Source organism: Grus americana, chromosome 19, assembly GCF_028858705.1.
Source record: "Grus americana isolate bGruAme1 chromosome 19, bGruAme1.mat, whole genome shotgun sequence".
In the NCBI taxonomy this organism is placed as follows: Eukaryota; Metazoa; Chordata; class Aves; order Gruiformes; family Gruidae; genus Grus; species Grus americana.
Genome location: NC_072870.1, coordinates 4,745,503 through 4,768,688, shown reverse-complemented (window position 1 = coordinate 4,768,688; position 23,186 = coordinate 4,745,503). Strand labels below are relative to the sequence as shown.

Below are 23,186 nucleotides of genomic sequence, written 5' to 3'. Positions count from 1 at the left end.
CGCTCCCTCCCCTAAAGCGGGGGGCCCAAGGGTGCCCGTAGCCCCCCCCGCCCCGGCACGGTGCATGGGACCCCCTCGGCCCAACGCTGCAGAGAGGTGTGGGGGGGGGGGCAGGAGAAGCCCCTCTGCCCCCTCCTGCCAGGCAGCGTCTTCCTAAAGCATTGGGGGAAACCAAGGGGAGGGTCAGCCCTCGACACCCCCAGGCTGCCATCACCCCGGGGGTCACCCCTGCCCAGGGCTCAAGCGGGACACGGGGCTGCTGGACATCCCGCAGGGCTGCGACCTGCGACGGGTCCCCCCACACCCAGGGGCCAGCCCAGCCCCACAGAGACCATGGCCACGGGGCTCTCAGCACCCCCAGCACCCCGTGGGCTTGCCACCTCCCCCCGGGAGCAAGGGGACTGCAAACCCATGGGGGTTAGCCCACGTCAGGCCCGGGCCTGCATAGCAGGATGGTTACAGGCACATTCAGAAGCCAGATTTGGGATTTAGCAGAGCACAGCCCTGCAGGGATGCCCTGGCCCAAGGGGATTAAGGGATTGTAGGGCACGGGGACCCGTGGGAGGGGAGCTGTGGTTCCTGGAAAGGCAGCAAAGCCCTGGACCCTACAAGGGCACCGTGCGGAGCCGGGCGAGCATTGGCTGAGCCCGGCAGGAGGGGGCAGCTGGCAAAAAGGCAGGAAAAGGTGACATCCTTGCTCGCTGGGCCAAAGGGGTGGCAGGGAGGGAGGGGGCTGCAGATGCACCCCCCATCTGCTCTGTCCCACCATGGCCCTGGCTTGCTCTGCCCTTGGAGCTTGGGGACGGAGCGAGCCTCGTGTCCCATGTCCTCATCTCCAAGCCACATCTCCAGCAAGCGGAGAAAAGGCCCCGGGAAGCCTTTCCCCAGGCGATGCTTGGGGGGAGTGGGGAGGGACAGGCACCCCGGGGCCACTGCCAGCCCCAGCCACGCACCCCTGGTGCCCACTCAGCCCTGGCCGAGCAGAAGCTTCATGCAAGAATGGTGAGGCTGAGCTCTGGGGGATTTGGCTCCGTACCCCCTTGCCACAACCCTGCTGCTCCCCCCAGCCAGGCAGGCCAGGTGGCAGAGACCTTTGCACCATGCTTGCTTGCCATGACAGGGGACATGATGGAGCAAAACCAACTCACCCGAGACGGGCCGTTTCCAACAGAGATCCACTTGCGCTGCGGTTATTCAGTGCATGGATTTGGCTCAGCTCCTGGGTGGGCCATGGCGGGTCTGGCCCAGGGCCCAGCTAAAACCTTGCATCCCCCTTGGAGCTTAAACCCCAGGCTCCTCCCCGCAGCTCCTCTGCCTGCAGCAGTGCGGTGAGGGCACCCAAAGCATCCCGACACTTTTCCATACGCATCTCCCAGCATCTTCCCTGCAACCGCAGCACGAGCTGGGAGAGCATCTGCTTGGGCACACGGCTCCTCGGCCCCTGCACAGGAGGTCGCTTGGGACCGGATGGTCCATCTACGCTTCTGGCAGGGCACACGAGTGAACAGCCCCGCTCTGGCTCCCCAGACCCCCCTGCTGCCCCGTGCCCCGACAGCAGCCCCGATCCCAAACAGGAGGCAGCACGCCCATGTCATCTTCAAAATAAAACTTTATTCATTCAGTAACAAGAACATTGAATCTGCACATCAGTGCACAAGTTCACATTTAAAAACAGCTGAGCACATCGGTCATAAAGTCTTTAGGGGGAAGGGGACGATCCCAGCCACCAAGGAAGATCCAGGAGGGGCAGACAGAAGCGCTCCCCTCCCCAGTTGGCAACTCCACCACCAGCCGTCCCCGAGGGCTTGTGCTCCAGCACACGGTGTGGCCGGACTGCCCGGTCCCGGGGCAATCCCTACAGACCAGCGCATGGATGTCACATCTTCATAAAGGAAAATAAAAGGCACTGGCACCTTCTTTTGTGCCAACAGAGATGTCTGCAGCGCAAGTGGGCTGTTAGCACCTCTGGGGGCACTGCCGGAGGGTGACCGAGAGCCCTCTGCCCAGCCTGGTCCCTCCTGTGCCAGCACCTGCCTCTGGCCCACGCCAGCAAGGGCTCGGGGGGGTCCCTCCCTTAGGGAGAAGCGTGGGGGTCTGCACGGAGCTAGAACCAGATTAAGGCAGGACGCACCATGACAGGAGCAGGGGACCTGCGGCGGGTATGGCTTCCTCCTGCCACCAGGCTGGGAGAGCTCTCCGAGGCCCCAGGCAGGTGCAGCGCCTCGGTGCCCATGCCAATTCCCAGCGCCTCGCTCCTCCCAGGAGGTCCCCAGAGCAGCCAGAGCTGGGGTGGGACATCTTCCACCAGGCCTTCGCTGGCAGAGGGACATGGAGCTAATCCCTGCCCCATTTACCATCCAAGTGAGACAGAAGTGGCATCGTCTCCTGACCCTCCTGTCACCCGCTGGGATCACGCCCCCAGGAAAGGGCCAAAAGTGGAGAGATTTGTACAGGTCACAACTTCTCAAGCAGACCGGACACACGCACACACGCACACACACCATCGAGTGCAACAGAACGCAGTGTAAAAACCAGTTTCACGCACACGCTATCCGTTTGTGCAAGGCTCACACGTTACAGTACAGCCGGAGATGGGGCGGGCAAGGAGGGAGGCGATGGCTGAGATATTGTACAGGAGTCAATGTAAACAATAAAGCGTCCTCCAAGAGGGCTTTGCAAGAGACCAAAAGAACAGTTGCTTTGTACAAAAATGCCCTTAAAACAACACGTTTCTGCTAAACCCCCTCTATCAGCGAGGCCGGTCAGCTGCCGAGCGCTCTGGAGGTGCTGCCCCTTCCCATCCGGGGAAGGTGCTGCTCCCCGCAGAGCTCAGCAGGTCGCTAGAAGCTCTTGTGGGGCAGCCACAGGAACCAGGAGCGAACCACCACCCACCCATGAGCCACAGCATGGAGAAAGGACAACTCTTCCCAGGCAGAGAGTTCTAACACCAGGGGCTTGGTGGCTTCATTGCCCAGACGCTGGCCAAGGAGGACCCAGGGCTCCCAGAGCACTGCATGCCACACGTCTCTCCAGCCCGTTCCCCTCGCTGCCGTCCAGGTCAGAGCCTCCAGACCTCCAAGGCCTTCATAACTCTGCAAGACAACCACCTTCCCCAACTCCCTCCACCTGTCCACAGGCTTCCCAGAGAAAAACCACAGTTGTGCTGGGCTGGAGCAGAGGACAAGGGGACAGCAAAGCACCTCCCTGTGAGCACCTTTGCCTCTTTGCTGCTCCCCCCAGCTGAAGCACCCTGACAGCAGCAGAGCCTTGAAGGAAGCAGCATTTCTGCTCTGCATGGAAGAGCCTTCCTACAGGGCATTTCTCCTGAGATCAAGCTGGGCAAAGAAATCCAATCCCGTTCCTCCTCCTCCCTTCTCAAGGGAACAAACCATGCACAGGGCTTTCCCCTCCCAAGCAGATCCTTGTCACCAGGACACGTTGCCAGCCAAGCACGTTCCCTCCAACCCAGGGCAGGCTCGGTGGCACCCTGTCCCTTCTGCCCACGGAGGGGCAGGCAGACACGTTCTTGGGGTGAGGAATGGTGGGCAGCGGGATCTGGTGAGGTTTGTGGGGGAGGCAAGGACTGAAATTGTCCTTCACAAGATGACATGAGCCACTTGGCCTTTCCACACTGCCTGCCCAGCTCCGAAGCCAGCTGGAGCTGGCTAGCAGAGGCCACATGTCTTTCAGCGTCCCAAAGAAGTATCTGGCCTCCCAGGCCAGGTCTAGTGACTGAAACAGCCCAGGATGATGTGCTATTTGACCCAAGACAGGGCCCTGCTGGGCTGCTTCGGGCTGTGCTCCAGCCTGCAGCTAGCACAGGTGACACCCCCAGCAGAGCTCGGGCTCCTGGGAAGGGGACAAAGCGCACGTTGGTGCTGGAGGACAGACACGCTGACAGCCCCGTGCCCAGGCTGCGGGCTCTGCAAGGCAGCGCAGCAGGATCCCTGGGAGCTAGAGGAGGGCGGCGAGGTGGGATTACCCTCTGCTGCGGGCAAGCTGGGGGGTTACGGACACCCCTTCCCCAGGGCAGATGCGTGCTGCTTCCCAATACTCTGCAGTGCTTTGGTGCCGCACGCTCCTCTCCAGCTCAGGATGAGCTTGTCCCATCAGAGCCTGCAAGGCTCTGCAGCATCAACGCTGCTTTCTAGGCACGGCCTTGTCTGCTGCTCCTCCCACACCACGTCCTCTCCGTGTTGGGCTTTCGGCAGCTGGAGCCATTCTGCATCTTCTCTCCGCTTCGCTCCTCCCTGCAGGGCAGGACTGGGCCAGAGCCAAGCACCAGCTCAGACACGCTCTTCTGCCACAGACCTGCCACGGGACAGCAGACAGGACCCAGAGCTCTCCCACCACGGCCAAGTGCCTTTCTCTCTGCTCCTACAGCACACATACAATTTGCTGATATGCACGGCTGGAAATGAGGAGCTTTGATTTAACCAAACTGCTCAGGAACCGTAAAATAATTTGCTGAAAGTCGGAGCAGACCCTTCAAATGCAGGTCCTCCAGGGAAGCAAGAACCTGCAGAATGGCTCGGAGTGGCCGATGGCTTTCCGTGTCTGACTGGCACTTCAGAAACCCAGCTTCAAGCAGAGGGGAGACGGGCAGATACACAGTCCCCCTACTGCAGTGGGTAACGGGGGTTCACGAAGGACTGGAGGAGAAGGGACACATTTGGCAAAGGCTGGCATCGAGGCTCGCTTTCGGAAAGGGAAGACAGCTTACAATGTCAAATCCACTCCCATTTCTGTGCAGATTACAATGAACAGCACTGAGTTTGAGTAAGGTGGTTTTGTGTTTGTTCCAGTTTACAGAATGCAGTCTTGCCCTTTTTTTTTTTAAAAAAAAACCCCCAAACATAGAAACAACAAAAAAAATTCTATATAAATACCATATATACAATTTAGGCAAAAAAACCCCAAAACCACCAACTGGAAAAAAAGAAAAAAACTTCCAGAAAAGATATTCCCTCCAGGTTGAGTGTTAGGAGTGACAGCAGAGAGGACAAAGCTTTGCATTCAGTAGGGGCAACATGTTGTGTAACAATTCTAACAGCCTCTAGGTTTGGGAGTGACCAGAAATGCCTCTGAGCATGGCAGAGGAGAGGAAAACTCAGGCAGCATGAGACAAAAATGGCTTTCAGGTGGAGGGGAGGCAGCAGGAGGGCAAAGGACAGATGATATGGCCATGAACTTGGAAGGCCCACAGCCGTATTCAAGTAATGGGAGGGTTAAAACCCTAACGAGGCATTTGTTTTAAAAGAACACTGTGGCTTTGCAGGCTTCTCCTCCTCTCACCCGCTGGTCTGGGACAGCCGAGGAAAGGCGAGCGCGGCAGCTCATGGAGGGGGCTCTGCTCCACCTCACCACGAAACAGAGGGCTCCGCAGGACCCACACCAGGAGGTGAACACTGATCTCCGTGCCAGGCTGCTCGGGGTTTTCAGAGCCCGTCCGTCAGGAGGATTTACCCCCGTGTAATCCTTTTGGGGATGCACCAGCAGAACCGAGCCGGGGGTTCGTCCTGAAGCAGCTTTGTGAGTGATCTGCCAGCATCGTGGAGTTCCAGTTTGCAGAAATATAAGAAAGGTCAAACAAAGGGACCTTGGCACAACCTTCACATTTATGGGGGCTCTCACCCCAACAACTGCCCAGCACCATTTCAAGGCATGGGGAAAATTCAAGTTAGGAACTAGGATCTGGTTCTAAGCAAAACTCCACCTTGCCAAAGCAAGCCAACATCAATTTTTGCATGATAAACGTGTTCTTTTAAAACAAACAAAAAAAAAAGAACATTTGAGGTTATCTGAGTTAAAAAACTTAAAAAAAACCCAAACAGTCCTGCAGTCAGAGTCACACACAGAAGAACCAACCCACACCTACATGCGCCAGGAACAGTAAAATGACAATATATATATAAAATTAACCAATAAAGTGCATGTTCCTTATATTACACCTGCCCCTTGTGTGAACGCAACACCATGGGTTCTCAATAAGAAATCACAGCCGAGGGCTCAGGATCACATAGTATTGTAGAGGGGATTGGTTGTCCGCTTTTTATCATTGGTCTTTTTGAGCCTCCTCAGAGGGTGAGTTCTCCCGTGCTGCTGCCGGGGTGCAACAGCCAGACCTTGAGCTGGAGACAAGGAGTCCAGGACCTGCACCTGGAGCAGCGGAGGACCCTCCTCGGAGCTAGTCCACGTCGGATCCGCGCTGGAAAACAAACTCTGCTGGCTGGAGCCGCACTCTTTGGCGTACTGAGCTAGCGGCCTCTCCACTGGCTTGCTCTGGGCAATGCACTCGGCTGTTCTGAGCTGTTCCACAAAATGCTTAGCGGGCTCTGGGGAGGAAAGGCGATGCTTTCCGCACGTGCTTTCCGAGCCCCTCTCCAACCTCCCCCCGCGAAAGCCTCGACCGAGGGCAACGCAGGTGAGAAGCACCGGGTTGGCGTTGGAAGAGGCCAACTCCCTCTCGGATAAGTCGTCCTTGGAGAGGTCCAGGCAGTCCAGTTTGGCCAAGGATGCCGAGCGTTTCATGTGGGAGGGTGTGGTGAGTCCTGCGTGCCGGATCCGAGCCTCTATTTCCTTCGCTCGCTGCTTGACCAGCCCGGGGCTGTTGCTACGCTCCTCCATGCTGTGGCTGCTGGAGCTGTGGGGGAGGCCGTAGCACAGGAAAGAAATGTCCAGAAGGTCCATGTTTTCAGCACGTTGGCTGGTGAAGTCCTTGTCGCTCAGCTGCCTCAAGGTGCCGGCACCCTCTCTGCAGAGAGGCTCAAGTCTGTCCCTGAATGGGAGAGTCGCATCTCCCTCAACGCCACATGGCGTGACCAGCTCATCGTCTGTACCCGTGCTCTGCTCAGTGACGCCTTCCAGGTGAATTACATAGGGGCAGGAAGAGCGATCTAGACTGGCCGAAGGCGTAGAGGTCACCTGGGCAGAGGGGGAAGCAGCACCGAGGTGAACAGATAACCCATCACCTTCCTCGCTGGGGCTGCCCACAGTGAAGGTGGCCTGCTTCTGTACCGCGTGCTCCGGCAGTGAGAGATTTACCAGCGTCAGAGCTCTGAGACAGGTTGGCGCCTTCTCCGAGCACAATGAAGGGTTCAAGTTTTCATCTAAAGACGGGACGGCTGTGGCCAGCCCGCCCTGCTCACAGCTTGCATTGGGGTGCTCTGCAGACTTGACCGTGGGAGTGTATTCAATGATTTCAATTCTCTTCGGGAGGAGGGAGGGCAGAGATGGCTCCTCCGTCCCATCAAATGAGACCACTGTCCTGCACTCTTGTGTCGTTTCCTCCTGCCCCGGGCTGGGCTCTGCAGGCAGGGACTCCTGTGCGGAGGAGGCGAGGGGCGCAGGCAGGTGTCTGCCTGCAGGCAGCTCTGTCCCAGGACGCAGCAGTAGCTCCTCAGCGCCTGGACCCTGCACCTTGTCGGCCTCCAGAGCCAGCTCCGGGGGCGGCTCCTCGCTCTTCCCTCGCGGAAGGAGCTCGGCAGCAGGAGAATCATTCCTGGAGTTCTTGCGGGTTGGTAAGATGCAGACCGGGGACGTGTGCTGGTGCTCTTGCTCCTGTCTCAAGCGCTCCTCGAACTCCAGGGTGGCTCGCCGGACGGAGCCGGGGCACCACTTGGGCTCAGGGTTGATGGAGCCGCGAGGGTCTTGCTGCTCTCCCCCAGGGCTGCTTTCCTCCAGGTCTGATTTACCAGAAGACAGCTGCAGGGAGGGGGCAGCTTCTTGCTCAGCTTGCAGAGGGTCTTTCTCCTTCTCCTGCTGTCCAGCACAGGCTCCTTCGCTCTGTTCCACCCTTTCCGATGCCCAAATTGCCTCCACAGGCAGGTCATGCACCGTGTTCCTCTTTGGTGTCTGGGAGAGGTTGGCTGAGCCCTCCTTCTGCTGGGCAGGTCCTGCTCCCTGGTTGATTGACTCGATCTCTGTGACAATTTCCTTCACAGAAATGGCATTTTCCGAGTGGGATCTCTTGAGATGGCCTGCACTAGGCAGCTCAGGGACCTCCTGCAACACAGAAACCGAAGAATTACAAAATGGATCAGCTGTGCTGACATAGAGCAAATGGAAGGAAATGGGCTTGAAGGAAATGGGGGGTGCACGTCCCCAAAGGAACAAAAAGCGCACACGCCAGCGTGTAGGGACAGATTGCAAGTGCTGTGATCACTAACGTAGAAGCAATATTGTCTCTGGGACTACATTTAACATATTTCAGGCTGGATTTTCACCTAGAGTGACATTTAAGAACTTTATTTAATTGCCACGAATTCCAAAGGAAATTTAGGTTTTTTTTTTTTTTTTTTTTTAAATAAAGTCCAGTTAACAAAAAAATCCTAATGCTAGTGAAAGTGCAGTTTTGAAATGAAAACATGAAAGATTCTGCTCATGTACAGGAGCAAACAGAAGTACAGCATAAAGAATGACTGAGTGCTGAAATGCTCTGGTTTCCTGGAGGAAAATGGCCAGAGAGACTCCCCCATCCGCACAGATGCTCTTTCTGCCAAATCACTGGAGACAGCGTTGGCCTATTATATTTGGAAGAGTCTTATTGCCTCACATGGAGATGGAAAAGATTCAAGCAATGCAGCGTGGAATTTAAATAACAGAGGTTCCCAGAAAATGATGGCCCCGGACATCATCAATCCCTGAGAGCGCCCTGGAGGGTGGAAAGCAATTATAAGAGAAAGGTACCTCAATTCAGAGGTTACTAAATTTTGTCAGGAACATCTCTCTACCCAGGAGAGAGAAGTGAGCCATGACGTGCCTGATCCCATCACCCCAAGCCCAGACAGGCTCATTCTCTTCCTCCAGCAGTGGAAGCCCTACATCTGCCTTGATTTACTATCCCAATGCTGGTGCTTCCCAAACAGGGAAAGGTGTCAGTTTTGTCCCTATCTTTGGTGGATTTCTCAAGTCAGATAAATTATCGGTGCAGGTTTGGGATGCTGGCTGGCCTCGGCTGTTCAGGGTTCAGCTGCGTTAGTGAGTCAAGTCCCACCTATCTGCCCTCCTGATGCAAAATTCAAAAATAAGTTTCTCATGAGAACAGCACAGCAAGTCAGGTCAAGGTCGACTCAGCCAGTACCCTGCCACTGCCAGCAAAGAGATGTTTAAGGAAAAAGCGCAAAAAAGGGTAAGTATCTAAAAGTGAAGAAAAGGGGAAGCATCTAGCAATCCCTCCCCAAACAGCTACCCTGTTCAGTGAAAGCCAGGACTAGAAAATCCCCTGTCCACGGCAACCTCACAACAAGAGAACTACCCACAGATAGTTTGAGCAGCAGTTCCTACAAAAACGAGCAAGTTATTTTAACCTTTTGCTGTTCTTCATCTGTGGAAGAGTCATCCGATGCTTGAGGAGAGTTTCCAGAGCTGTTTCTTCGAGCATCTGCTCCCCCATCTGCAACAGGCAGCACTTCCAGCACGGGCACCCTGGACACCCCGTTCCTTCCACTCCCTTGCTCCTCTGTCCTGGAATGGGAGCAGGTGCGTGACCGGCTCTCCTGGGATAGCTCCACGAATTTCTCCAAAGCGCTAAAGAAATCTATCCTGTCTGTACTGAGGTCTGTCACTTCAGGCTGGGGATTCTGTTGGAGACTCGGTGAATTTTGGTTTGGGGATTGGGGAAAGTCTTTTAAGCACGAAGTGAATTCTTCCATGGGAACCAAGTGCACGTTCATATCAGGCTTAAGGGCATCTTTTTCTAGATCATCCACTGTCAAATCAGGAAACTCTGTTATTTCCAAGGGGTGCTGGAGTTGCATTAAGGCCTCAGAAGCGTGGCAGTTATCAGGGGGGACAGAGTCTACACAACATCCTGCCGTACAGCCATTGATATTGTTCAGGTTCAGCTTGTCCTCCATCTGCTCAGCATGGAAGTCTCGACATGTAAACTCTAGGTGGATCCTTCTCTCCTTCCCACACATCTCCTCGAGCATGTTTGCATCCTCTGGGAGCTGCTGCTCCCTGTCCAGCTCAGCTGAGTAGATGGGAGACATTGGCTGCTGGTTGTCATTGGTCTTGGCCTCTGAGATCTGGTCGGCTGAGGTGGTGATCTCCTTCTTGTTCAGCTCCAGCCCAGACTTGCAGATGGGCTCGTGATGGTCTGAGAGGTCACTGTCCGAGTGCGAGCGCCACAGTTTATTATGCCGCTGTTTGCTATGAGGGAGAAAAGCAAATGAAAACATTGAGTAGTGTTTTCACATACCAGGGCCAGACTCACCTTGTTGTAAGACGATGCAACCTACATGAAAAATTGTGCCAAATACTAAAGTCATTGACCAAAACTGCAGCTTCACCTAAACAGTTCAGGGCCAAACCTGCTGCTGGAGAAGTTGATCCAATAACAAGCCACTTTCCAGTAGCTAAATCCTACAGCACCATTCTGCTCCACACACACATATTCTCCAGCAGTATTTTATCAGTCTCCTCAACAAATGCAATGTTTAACTGACTGCAGAATTTGGTCCTTTCTCAGCCAGCAAGTACTCTTCCATTTGCTAGCAAGTGAGCAATGGCCAGAAGAGAGAGGGTCCCTAGTCCTGGATGTGAGTGGATGGCGGACGCTGAATCAAGTCCAATTTCCCTTGTAGCTCCTTGTTTGAACAGCTTCAGTGATCAATACTGGGTTCTGGTAACCAAGAGGGTAGGGTAGGATGGGGTGAGTGGATGTGGGTGTGGGTGTGTGTAAAACACAGAAGATATCCTCAGCAGTCAACAAGCAGTCCAAAACACCACCTGCCTTTCACAGGAAGGAAGCTCAAGAGTTCTCCAGCTCTTGGAAAGCCCCTTTAGGAACGTCTGAGCAGTCACAAAGCCAAGCAACTGCCAGCAGCATTGCACCACCTTCCTTATCTCCACCTGCCAAAAACCCCAGCCCGTGCCCCCGGGGTTACAGAGAGCAAAGCAGGCAACTTCTCGCAGCGAAACCACACCAGGTAGCCATGCCTGCAAGGGCTTTGCTGAGTGACCACGGCCACAGGGCTGTGCTTCCACCGTTTGCCCCTAGGAGGAGAGCAGATACCACAGAAAGGTCCTTGGATCTGCCAGAGACCTTGCAGAACCTCTCCAGTCCCTTGCTAGTGTGAGCAGGCACTCCCAGACACATCCATTGGGTGCAGTAAGGTAGTTAACAGATCCTGTTGAACTAATTACAGTGTACCACTTTAGTTGTGGGTAGGCCAACAGCTAAGGAAAATAATCCATCACAGATTTAGCTTTCTAACCCCATAATTAGCTACAACCTTAATGTATGGCACAGGGCAGAATCAGGTCCTTTCAAAGGAGAGGAGGGTCAAGGCTAGAGGCCAAAGGACATTGCTCTTGGATGCACGTGCTCTGTCTCTAATGAATTTTGGAGCAAAGTTTGGCTCTGGCAGCAGAATCAGGTTTGTCCGTAAGGCAGGTTGTTGCTGAGGCTCTGTGTGGGATGCCAAAGATTTCCTGTGTGTCTGCTCGTGTAACCTCGGGAGAAGTTGTTGATGATATCTGAGGGCACTTCCCACCCTGGTGCTTCAGTGGTCAAATCTCATACTCTGCTGCACATCTGATTTTGAAAGTCAAAATTACCCTTGTCCATGAACAAACTGAACTTGCCTAGCACAACCTCGATCTGAGAACCAAAACGGATGTCAACAACCACTGGGAGAAGTGTATTTATTAACTTTTAATCTCACACTTCCTCCAGTCTTACGACCTGCAAGAGGTGCTAAAAGCAGGGTCAGAGAACAGGAGCCCACGTCCCTTCCGAGAGCCCACAGCCACCTCCTCACCCTCCCGGGCAGCATTCCCAGCACTGGTGAGAACAGCCCACAGCAGCAAGCATGGGCATGGCACAAGGTCTGGGGGCAGCACCAGGGCTGACCAGCTTGTGTCCACACCAGCCTTGGACCAGGAGCCCCCCCCACCTCCCACCACACTGCAGCCAGCTCTCCAGGCTCCGGTATAAAACTATTGCTGTTGATTCACAAGTTGCAGAAGGCATAGGGGATCCCAAATTTTCCTGTTAATTTACCTATAACTAATAAAAGAAACAGGGCTGGCTCAGCCTTTCTGTGTCTATCACCAGAGGGAGGGGACAGTTTAACCCCAGGAAGTATGACAGTCCCAAAGAGCAAAACACACTTGTTGTGACTAAAAGCAGGCAGGGGATTTTCATTTTACAGCTGGAAAACATATCCCAGTTGCTATAACCCCAACACAAAACCGTAACTAGATAGTGTGAGCGAGCACATGGCTGCCCTCACATACCTTCCCTCTGAAATCGGAGCAGTCACATGAATCTGTTGTTTTTTTGTTTTTGTTTTTTTTACCTGTCCTAGAATACCACAGCAATAAACAAGGCAGCCAGAGGGCAAAGCTAAATAACACAAAGAAGAAAGAGGAGGAAAAGCAGTTTGGAGCTGAGAAAGGGACCGCATAAAGAGAGACCATTTCTGCAGTGCAGAGAGGCCATTCCTTGCTTCAGTGAAGCTTCGCTTACTGCAGGCTTTTTAGTCCTGCACACACAGATGTAATGCACTGCTCTTGCATTTTTAAAGCCTCACGAATAATCCTGTTCGTGCCATTGTATGGGGACTTGCAGTGTAGGTCAGGAGCAGTGGCGTGCTTAAGTGGGAGGGGAGCCACACACCGTATAAATGATGGCAGCAAGAAAGATTTACCTCCTGAAAAACAGATTACTGGAAGACAGGGAAAAAATATCCTTAACCAAAATGCTTATACAGGGTGGCTTTGCAGGTGTGCCACTAACTACCAGACTGACAGATTACCTAAACCAACTGCAGGGCTGAGGACTTGAAGATGTGATATACCAGATGCTACCAGCCCAGGGCTCCTGGGCCCAGGTGTTCACCAACCTGTTGCAAAGGACATTGGTGTGATTTTTCCCATCTGAAAAGCTTTTCCTCCATCCAGTCTACCCCAGTGAGATCTAATTTCCCAGTCTGCCCAATGGTACATATCACACCACACTGGTCAGGTCACCTCTAGCTCAGAGTTAAGCTAGAGTTAACTCTAGTTAGAGTTAAGCTAAGTTAACTGGTGCCAGCAGCACGTTTGGTGTTACATGAGGCACCAAAGGCAGGTGTGGTGTCTGTCTCAAAGGATTTCAGTCCAGAAGAGCGCAATTTCTTAAAATATCTATTCCACTGTGATCTATCCTGAGACTTGATACCACTTGGCTGCTTTTTCAGAGACAAAGAGGGTCATTATGACAGTCAACATTTGGGGAGCAGGGGGAGAACAAAGCAGGCATGGGAAGAGGTGGAAGACAAAGATCCCGTGGGTGCACCTGATCAGGGAATGAGCTGGGAGGAGCCCTCAGGTTGCCTATCTGTGCAGAGAGGGAAAGAGGAAGCACACTTCAGTGACAAAAGGAGCTTACATCAGGGATTTGGTGTAAAAATCAGGAATCCAGACCTGGCCCAGCAGCGGAGATAGCCAGACTGCTGGGAGCAGGTGGAGAGCAAAGGAGGAACAGTAAGTCATCAGCACAGAAAAAGGGAAGTGGATAGGACAGACCCAAAGGGACAAAACCAAGCAGGAGACAGAGGTGAGAAGCATTGCTCTAAGGAGAGCACAAGTACCTGAGCCGCTGTAAAGAACCACAGAAGGCAGGCTCCTTTCAACAGCACTAAGAAGCTATGAAATAATTACTTTGGTCAAAACACACTAAGAGCCACCTCCTGTGGCAGGAGGCTCAGCTTGGGTAATTCTGCTTGCTTCAGACCTGCTCCCTGGCAAAGCACAGCAGGATCCTAAGCAAAATACCGTAATCTGGTGAAATGCAGAGTATCACTACCTCCTTCCAGCTGATCACGTGAAGACATTGCTTAACACAGCTTACAAGTGAATTTCTCAGCAACATGCAATATTTATGTCTTTTTGCTAATCAGGTGATAGGCTTGGGATTACAACACACTTGCCCATACCCAGGCCCAGCTCCAGACCAGCCTCAGGACTCCATGCAGGAATAAACACCTCTGTTGCAACGCACAGAACATCCTGTCCCCTCCCCTAACACCAACACTTACTGAAGGGATCTAAATAAAACCAGACCAGCTGCTGAAGAGGGGCATGTTCAACAGGAACTGTAAGGCTGAGATGGAGACAAAGCGAGTTCCCTGCCAAGTGATGTTACAAGCAATAGGGACATCACTTATCTCTGCTGGAGTCTGCACAGCTCTGAATGCTGCATTTGGATGGCAGTTCACGGGATGCTACTCTCCAAAAAACAGCCATCTTAGAAGCCAAACAGCCTCCTAAAAGCTCTTTATTACACCCATTTTCCCAGGCTCAGCCGAGATAACCCATGAAAAGAGAGCGCTATCTTCCCCAAGACAATCACAAGCTTACATCATGCAGTGATGGAAGTTCTAATTAAAATAATGGAGTCAATCATTTAAGTGTTGTGCCTTAACATGGGTAATCAGGGTCATTCCTTCCACTCACCTGGCCAGCAGGATCCCTTGGTACTCCTCCAGCTGCCGCATAAAGCTGGGGTTGGGCTTCGTGACAGTGCGGCGTTCCTTCACGTAGTCGTAAGCCCTGTCCAGGTTCCAGCCGTACTCCTTCATGGCGTAGGCAATCACCGTGGATGCCGAGCGGCTCACTCCCATCTTGCAGTGCACCAGGCACTTCGAACCATTTTTCCTGAAGCAGGAGAAAGACAAAAGAGGATCATTAAATAGAAAACATAGCTTCTGAGAAGCTTATGAAAATAGCAAGTTCTTTACCAGAGCATTATCAAACACATTTTCAACACTGTGACCACAGTTGAAGTCTGGGATGTGATCTGATAATCCAATTTACAAACTGGAGCAAGACACACAAAGAAAGTGAAGAACAAGGTCTTAATATTCTTAACAGATTTTGTTACAACAGCTCTTCTGAAGCTGAAACCAGGACAGAAGCTTTTATCGCAAAGCGAACAAACATCATTTGTTTGCAGAGATTTATGAAGACTGCTAAAGACTAACATGGCATCCTTCAACTCAGCCCAGATGGCCCACTGGTATCAAGCAGTATGGCAAACAAAAAGGGCATCTATCACACAAACGTGGCGTCACAGTCTACAAACACACCCCTGAAGATACTGAGCGGTTCTGGACAGCCTCTACCACAGGATCTTCTTCTATTGCAAACTTTTGATGGCATATTATTGGGTTTGGTAATTGGCTGGACAAGACCAACATTGCTTTAGTCAGGTGTTTGAAATCCTTCCTATCCCTCATCTCTTGAGACACTAGTACCTGTAAATCCAGCCAAAAGCCCTATGGACCAACCTGGCAGATTTTTTTTCTTTTTTTTTTTTTGATACCACCAGTTCTTAGGACTATCCCTGCTCTGTTTATAACAGTCCTTCACCTCAGTACCTGTCCAAATGGAAGCGAGTGGAAAAGATGACCTCCTCATGGCTGGAGGCAGAGACCTCAAATGATGGCTGCAGTGCAGTGCCCTGCTGCAATCAGACGGAAGATCCCTCGGCTTTAATCTATTTTTTCATATTGAAGGCAAAGCAAACAGTGCCTTTGAATGCAATAAGCAGCTACTCTGCTTGGTGAGGCTGGTACAGAGCCTGAAAGGGCAGCCAGCACTCTGCTCCAAGGAATTAAAAAACATTTGTCTGCCATGAAATACGAGGAGGAAGGCTACAGCCCTTCTCTGCGAACTCTGTGCGCTGGGCAGCATTGGCACGGAGCAGGCTGAGAGCGCTTGGGTTTGGCACTTTTAATTTTCTCCTTTAAGCAGTAGGTTTTCTGGATTGCCAGCCACGTGAAGTTCCCACAGGACAAACCAGGAGGCCACAGAGCATGTGCCTCGACAAGCTCCGATCTCAGCTGCTCACAGCTGTCTGTGCCTGTACCTGCACCCACACTCCCCAGACACTCAGAGATGTCTGCACTGTTTGGGGCTACAGTAGCCTTTAGACTGCTCTAGGACTTTCTCAACTTTGCATCAAATCAAATTAAGTCAAAACATTGCAATGCTCTTGGTGATTAAAAGAAACCCCAAACACAACAAGCAGACAGGGCAAAGAAGGGGGTAATCACCCCAATTTGGAAGATTATTAACTTACATCACCTCATATACGGTACTGAGGCCCAATTATTTAAACACCAACGGGAAATATTCTGGGCAGGAGAATACTTCTGAGGATGACGACAATTCAAAATCAATACTTAAGGGAATATGGTGATGCCTTTTAAAGAAACCATCTTAAATAAAGTAAGTCTTGAGCCATACTCAAATCAGTCAGCTTTTAAAGGCTATGAGAAATTGCAAGCACCAGCTATGGTTAAGAGATGACAGACTTCTATAATGGAAATAATACTTTAAAGGCAACATATGCCAATCTGCTTTCTGACCAGTTTTCCCTTAAGAAGGCTGCTGAATTAACTGGAGACAGCTCATGTAACTGGGATGCAGTTCTTTGCAGTAAAAAGGCCCTACTTTCAGCACCCGCTATCAGATTACTCACTGTAACTGACAGCTCAGAGACCTACGTAGGCATTTACTCCTGTTAAAGGGAAGAGTTTGCTCTGGAGCATTACACTACAAGAAATGATTTCCAGACTGCGGGCCTCATCTTACAACCTCACAATGCAGGGAACAGCTTATGTTTGTGTTTGGCTTATAAGGTTTTGCTTCTTACTTTTGTTAAGCCCTGCTCGATTTGTTACTGCCCTTTCCTCCCAGAAGCACCTCTGCAGATCCATTGCATTTCCTGAGCAGCAGGCAAACTGTTAGCTCTCTAGTACAGGAACGGTCTCCTCGACTGTTTGCCTGGACTGCAACCGGGCAGAAACCCCTTGCTAGTCCTACCTGCTCCTTGTACAAGTACCCGCAAGAATGAAAATTTGTGGAAGGCAACTCTAATGCTTAGACAAAAACTACAAAATGAAAATGCTTTGATCCTAGGCAGGCAAGGAGGAAAAATAGTTAAGAAAATCAGTAGGAAAATATAAAATGCTTAGTATACATCTTCTAAATGTGTGTGTTCTGTTCTGAAAAGACTTACTTTGCCTTGGAGATGAATTTGTAGGTGTCATTCCAATAAGCCAGAAGATCTGTTGCTTCTTCATCATATACCCGAATGTTATGGTATTCGAAGAGCCCAGGGAAGAAGTTATCTATTTCTCTAGTCACATTCAAAATATACCGCACCCTGCATGGAAACAGGCAGCAGATAAAAATGCAGAGTGTGCAGGACACAGCAAGTTCAGAGAGATATCACAGCTGCTACACAACAGCCTTGCTTTGTGAGTAGTAAAACTCAAAGCATTTGAAGTTGTGGTCTTGAACATACCTCCTTGGAAACCAGGACTTAATGCAAGGAAGCAGCGGCTAACGCAGACAAAAGGTTTTGCTGAGCAATTTAGAGCCTAGCCTCTGATAAAAGGGCTTCCCTCCATACTGGATAGAAACTTCCTGTACAGTATGTCAGGTCACGCTGTTTGCCCACCATCTCTCTATTCTAAGTGTTACCACACTTGTGTCACAGGAGCTCCTGTTCAATTAGTGTTTGGACACTTTCCCAAAGCCCCTTTTGTGAATCTCTCCTCCTGCTGCACCACCAACACAGGAAAATTGGAGGCATAAGCTTATGAGCAACACTATAGTTAAACAAATGCATAAAATAACTACAGAGAGATGTAACAGACAATGAGCCACTGAGGAGGATTTATTTCTTATCCCTAAATTTTCTGGAAAAGAAACTGCTAGAGAAAGCATATGGTATTTATGTACACCACATCCAGTATTTTTAGCCCTGAGGGTTACTTGTAAGATGCTCATGAACTGCACTCATGCTGGGATATCAGACAGAACAAGAGCACTATAAGGGAGCGACATCCCCTTTCCCTAGCAGGTATGAGATCGCTGGCAGTCAAATAGGACCTGTCTGACCCAGGAAACTGCAGCAGACCCTGAGCTGAATCAGGAGAGTCAATTTTGTCAGGCTGATTCTCCAAGGTACAGAAGTATGCTATCAACTCAATTCAGCTGAGTGATTAGTTTTTTTCCACTGGATTGGCACAAACAAGCCAAACCTGCAAATAATGGTTTAATGGCAAAATCTTGGTCCTTAGATCCACCTGGCTTAGAGAAAGGACACACTAAGCTTAAGCCTGAAATGTAGAAAGGGCAGGAGACAGAAGAACCCATCAGTGCTAAGCCTAAGAGCTACAGGACTTGACTTCCTACTGGGCCCCACTCAAAGCAACAAATGCTCTTTTATATCTTTTCCTTCCTGCCGCAGTCCGGAGGTCCAGACTCCAAAGCGTGTCTGTAATCGTGAGACCTCAGTCTAGAACGACGGGCTGGAGCAGAGGGCGCAGAGCCAACTACGCAGCATCCATTTAAGTAATTGTAGCTTTTTGCTGCTTACAGCTATGACATTGCTGGCTTCCTTTGTTTGCCAAGGGGATGTCAGTCAAGGTCAGGGAAAGAGATTCTTTAACTTTAGGTGCCTGTTTGTGGGACATGGAGTTTGGAGGAAGCAAGATCTTGTTCAGATCTGCAAACCCTTTAGTAAGACTCAGGTTACACAGCAGGTATGGAATAGAGTTTGTTGCATAGACAAGTGTTGAGGCCAGGCTCTTGCTTTTAAGCTGATGGCCTGAAGCTACTTACCCTCTGTTCTGCAAGTCTTCCAAATTGGAGGCATTCCATTCCGAGCCCTGCAGGAAAAACATGCAAAGGGACACATCAGCCAGAAGGAAAGCACGGCCAGAGAACTGATGGAGGAAGGAGGGACTGTCACCAGTGATTTGGAGAGGGAAGCTGGCCAGCCAAGTGTTGGAGATCGGGGGTCTTTAGAGTAAACGGCTACACAGAAAAGTGGTAACAGGGCTCATGTTCAGCACCTTATCTCGCCCCATTAACCAGATCTATTCTGAAGCAACAAGTAGCTCTGCAAAGCAGGAGCCCAGCACCATACACTGGCACTTCCTGCAAACCGCTGACAAATCAACCTCAGCAAAGAAGAGACCACTCCACCCTTTCCCTGGAGGCTACTACCAGCTCTACCCCACAGAAGAGAGACTGCCTGCACTTAAACATCCAGGTGCTCTTTATACATGAAACACCCATCTCACACATCAAAGGCAGCAACCCTGTCAGCTCACTTGGGTTACACCTCTTCTCCCCACATTCAAAGCCTGTTTGAGCAGAGAAATAAACACATTTAACCCTGGGTAGCTAATCCTCTTCTCTGCTGCACACACAGGGCCTCCAAGCTGCTTGCTTCCTGCTCAAACACACAAACCCTGACCGAGGACAAAGCCACTCAAAAGCTTCCTTCAAAATTTAAGGTGCACAAGCTATCTGCTTCCCTGCCCTAAGATAACTCCTAAATAGAAAGACAGTTCAGATGAAGGAGTAGGCAAGAGGGAGCCAGGCAGCACTACCACCACCAGAACAGCACTGCTCATGGCTGCTCTCACAGCACAGGCTTCCACATCGCCCCAGGGCCAGGAGAGGCATAGCCAGGGCAAGCCAGCCCGTGGAGCATACCCACTGCCTGCCTGCAAACCCTGTCAGCCTGAAAGCGAGAACCTGCCAGTCTTGCAGAAGAAGCAGTGTCCACCCAGAGGATGGGTTGCTGCTTGCCCCAGAAAGCGTGCATAAGCACCCCGCGTCTGAAATGGGGGAGCTCCAAGAGCTCTGACTCACAGGCAGGCATTTGTGCCCATGACAGCACTTGCAGAAAAGTCCTGAGCGCTCACAGCCTGCATCTAGGTGTACACGCACAGGAAAGGGCTGCGTTACTATTCTGGTAGCTACTGGGGACAAGTCTGCTGCCTTGTCTTGACACTTCAGGAATACAATAAACAAAAAGCAGCTGGTTCTTCCCAAACTGAACTACTTCCTAAGAGAAATCATCATAACGAGGACACCGTTCAAGGGCTCAGCACAAATGGGACTCTGAATTTCAAGCAGAATAAAGGGGCAAACATTACGTGCCATGGTAGCCCAGATTTCAACAGAATCCACTGCCCTGGGTCAGGTCAATCCCAGCAAAGTCCAGAGCTGTGCACAATCTGAAGGAGGGCTATGGGGGCTCTTGCTATTCAGTGTCTGCCAACAAACATAGTTTGACCCCTGATGTATTTAGTCTAGCCCCCCAGACTTAAGGTAGCTTCATGTTCTCTTTCTGGCCAAGGAAGAATAAATTAATTCAGGCCTGGGAACCACCAGTTTCCACAGGTATGGAGAACAATGCTGCAGTGGTGAAAGCCTTTTCTCCTGTTGTTTCATCCACAATCACCAACATCATCAGGTCTCTTATTTCCTGCTTAGTTATTTTCACACTAAGTGGGATCCCACAGGGCTCTTGCCTCCACCTGGAAGGAAACAGCTCCATGCCTTCCAGAGACCTCACTGCATGACTTCACCTTGCAGTATACACGCTCCTGAGTGAAGCTGCTGCCCAGCCCCAGCAGCACTGCTCCTCACCGCAGAGAGCTGCTTTGCAAATACTTCTATTCCACACATTAGCCACAGCTCCTCTTCTTGGTGCTGCCTGCAAGCCTTATTTTAAAGGTCTTGCTCCATTAAATGCACTCAGAGCCAAGACTCCAAGCCCTGCAGCGGACTGAACTGCCTGTACTGCTTCTCAGTAGCACTCTAAGCCTGTAACAGGTCTCCCTCTCCGGACAATACATAGCCTGCAGAAAAAATAAATCCATTATATCGTAGGTACTTTAAGTTTCCTGGCTCTACACCACAATTTCTTGGGAGCGCTCACATGAACATACGCCATCCCTTCTGAGCCATGGCACTAAGCTTCAGGAGACTGCGAGAGGCCCTCTTCATTTGGAAAGACGAGCTGGTCCAAGAGGAATGGCTTTGTTTAAAGTCATAGACTAGACAGCCCAACCAAACCTGTGTCCGTTGCTTTAGGGCTGGGAAATCCAGTGGAGCGCTGACTCACCAGAAGGACGTGCAGTAATTAGACAGGCCCCAGCAGCAATGAAAGGCAACTTAGCAAGCAAAACATTAAAAGGTGAAGTGTTTATGTTTCCTTAAGTGACTTATCTCCAGGATTCTTTGTTAAGCTCCTCTGTTCCTCCTAGATCACACGAACTCAGAGCTTTCCATGTTACAAGAGTGTCATTCCACCTGAATGTTACACAGCTCTCCCCAACAGCTCCTCTCCCTCTTTGCTGTAGTTATGCCCTTCCCAAACACACATGTACTCCAAGAACTTGACCTGTGGGTACCCTGGACAGTTAAAGCTACAAAACTGGTCTTACATCAATGGAAAAGCCCTGAAAAGTAGTTAGAATTAAAACTTTTTCCCTTCCATCCTCTACTGGCAGGGTCTAAAGTTTAGTACAGCCAAGAAGCCAGGCTGCTCTTGTTCAATAGCACTAGTGACTTGCTTAAGAGTATGTGACCCAAGGATCAGCCAATCTGTCCTTCAGAGTTCCTTTAAGTTCCTCCAAAGGCCCTTGCATCAACCAAGACATAGTGAGAAGTGTTAGGCATGTTTACTCTTGAATTCACTGTTAGACTTACCAAAAAGACATGATCAAATATCTGTGTGGGGCTGTCCATCTGCCCAAGGATCACTATCATTTCATTGTCAATGAACTCTTTGAACTCCCGCAAGTTACACACCATCTGCATCTCCAGCTCAGTGCGTATCTGGGTAGGGAGGAGGAACACAAGGAAGCCATGTGAAGTTTTTGTTCTGGCCTTTCTCATGGCATAGAGAGCTCTCTAGTTTGCACAACAGCACTTCCAGTGCTCGCCACTCACCTCTTTTGATGTGATGTTCTCCAAATCTTTCTGCATCATGATCTCTCTTAACTTGGTCTTAATTAGCCGTTCTGTGCGTTCCCGCTCAGTTGGGCTATCAGAAGAAAGCAACAGTCACCAGGAGAGGAAACAAACTGGACTCATGGCACTTTTTAAACAGGTACTGCATAGACTGGATACTCTGCAGAGTCTCAGATACTCGCACTACTTCCCCCAGCACGTCCTCAGCTGGAGGGAATTCAGGTGACTGTAAAGCCCAGTTTAGATTCCCAGTTGTATATGAAAGAGACCAACTGAATGCTCCTAATCCATTGTAGTCATCCAGAGAACCTCTGGTATTTGGTAAAATTTAAATTGGGAAGGCTGCATTATACTCTCTGGAGCAATATCTAAGCCTCCCCCTACCTTTCTTGGAAAGGTAAGAGCTCCAAAGTTCCTTACATGGAGAGACGAGGGCAGCTAAGCCTCTGTGCATTCCTCCAGCCTCTGCTGCCAGGGGCCTTATCACCAGCTGCAAAAATAGCCTAACACCAGGGGAAGTTGCAACAGGGCAGGAGCACAGAACTGTCTCGCCCATCATCTTTAGAAGGGACCCAGCAGTAACATCTCGCACCACCTTCCTGTTTCTCTGGAAGGCTGCCAGGATGGTGACTGCACAGGCACTTCTCTGCTTTACGAGTGCCCAACTGGTGGTTCACAAATAAAAATCATGAAAGTTCCTGGTCCTTTTGGCCTCATGCGTTATTTCAGAGAATGCTAAGTGTCCTCAGGGAATCATTCAGCTGCTGCCACCAGGGAAAGGGTGGGTTACATAAAATTTATATATGAAAAGCTACAAGAGAATATTAATCTGACAGCCTGCCAAAACTTTTCAGCCACCCTCCTTGTACGTTAAAAAACAGTCAAGTGTGAAGACTTGTTCACAGCTGAACAACTGCTTAGCATTATTATTCACTCACTGAACTCCAACAACAGGAAATATCCGAGAGCATAAATTAACCAATGGCACAGTTACACTGGGAAAGCAGCTGGGGCTAATGAAGTCATTTCTTCCACTACAAACCAGGCAACGAAGCCCTCTTCCTTGGCATCACATCTGGACACAGACTACCTTTGAGGTTATATGGTATCAGTACCATCAGCAATTACCAATTACAGGGTTTGTAAACCTTGAATGTTGATAGAGACTATAAATTTTGCCTTTCCAAACTGTCTCCTTATCTACCACAGCCACTGTTTTGGACCATGTATCATGAGCATTTAGCTGAAGACAGCCTGGGACCTATACACTGTCCTGTTCCACACTTGCAGAGCTCCTCAGAACCCTGAAAAACCACATTGCTCTTTGTCCCCATTCTTAGGTGTGTCAGATGGATGCCTACGAGGATGCTTCTGAGCTCACAGTCTCAGAAGTCCATACATAAACA

At 50.8% G+C, this 23,186-nt stretch overlaps 1 protein-coding gene across 2 annotated transcripts in view; it reads right to left on the bottom strand.

Annotated features, from left to right (window-relative positions):
- Positions 1–1,593: 1,593 nt before the first annotated feature.
- Positions 1,594–23,186, bottom strand: part of SSH2 (slingshot protein phosphatase 2) — a 103,031-nt gene continuing 81,438 nt past the window's right edge. For both annotated transcript variants that reach the window (XM_054847268.1, XM_054847267.1), the window contains 7 exons: positions 21,760–21,853; positions 21,517–21,645; positions 18,628–18,674; positions 17,015–17,161; positions 14,446–14,646; positions 9,309–10,152; positions 1,594–8,004 (listed from right to left, as the gene is read on the bottom strand). In XM_054847268.1, coding sequence (XP_054703243.1) covers positions 6,016–8,004; positions 9,309–10,152; positions 14,446–14,646; positions 17,015–17,161; positions 18,628–18,674; positions 21,517–21,645; positions 21,760–21,853 — 3,451 coding nt within the window. In that variant the 3' untranslated portion in view covers positions 1,594–6,015. The remainder of the gene's footprint in view (positions 8,005–9,308; positions 10,153–14,445; positions 14,647–17,014; positions 17,162–18,627; positions 18,675–21,516; positions 21,646–21,759; positions 21,854–23,186) is intronic.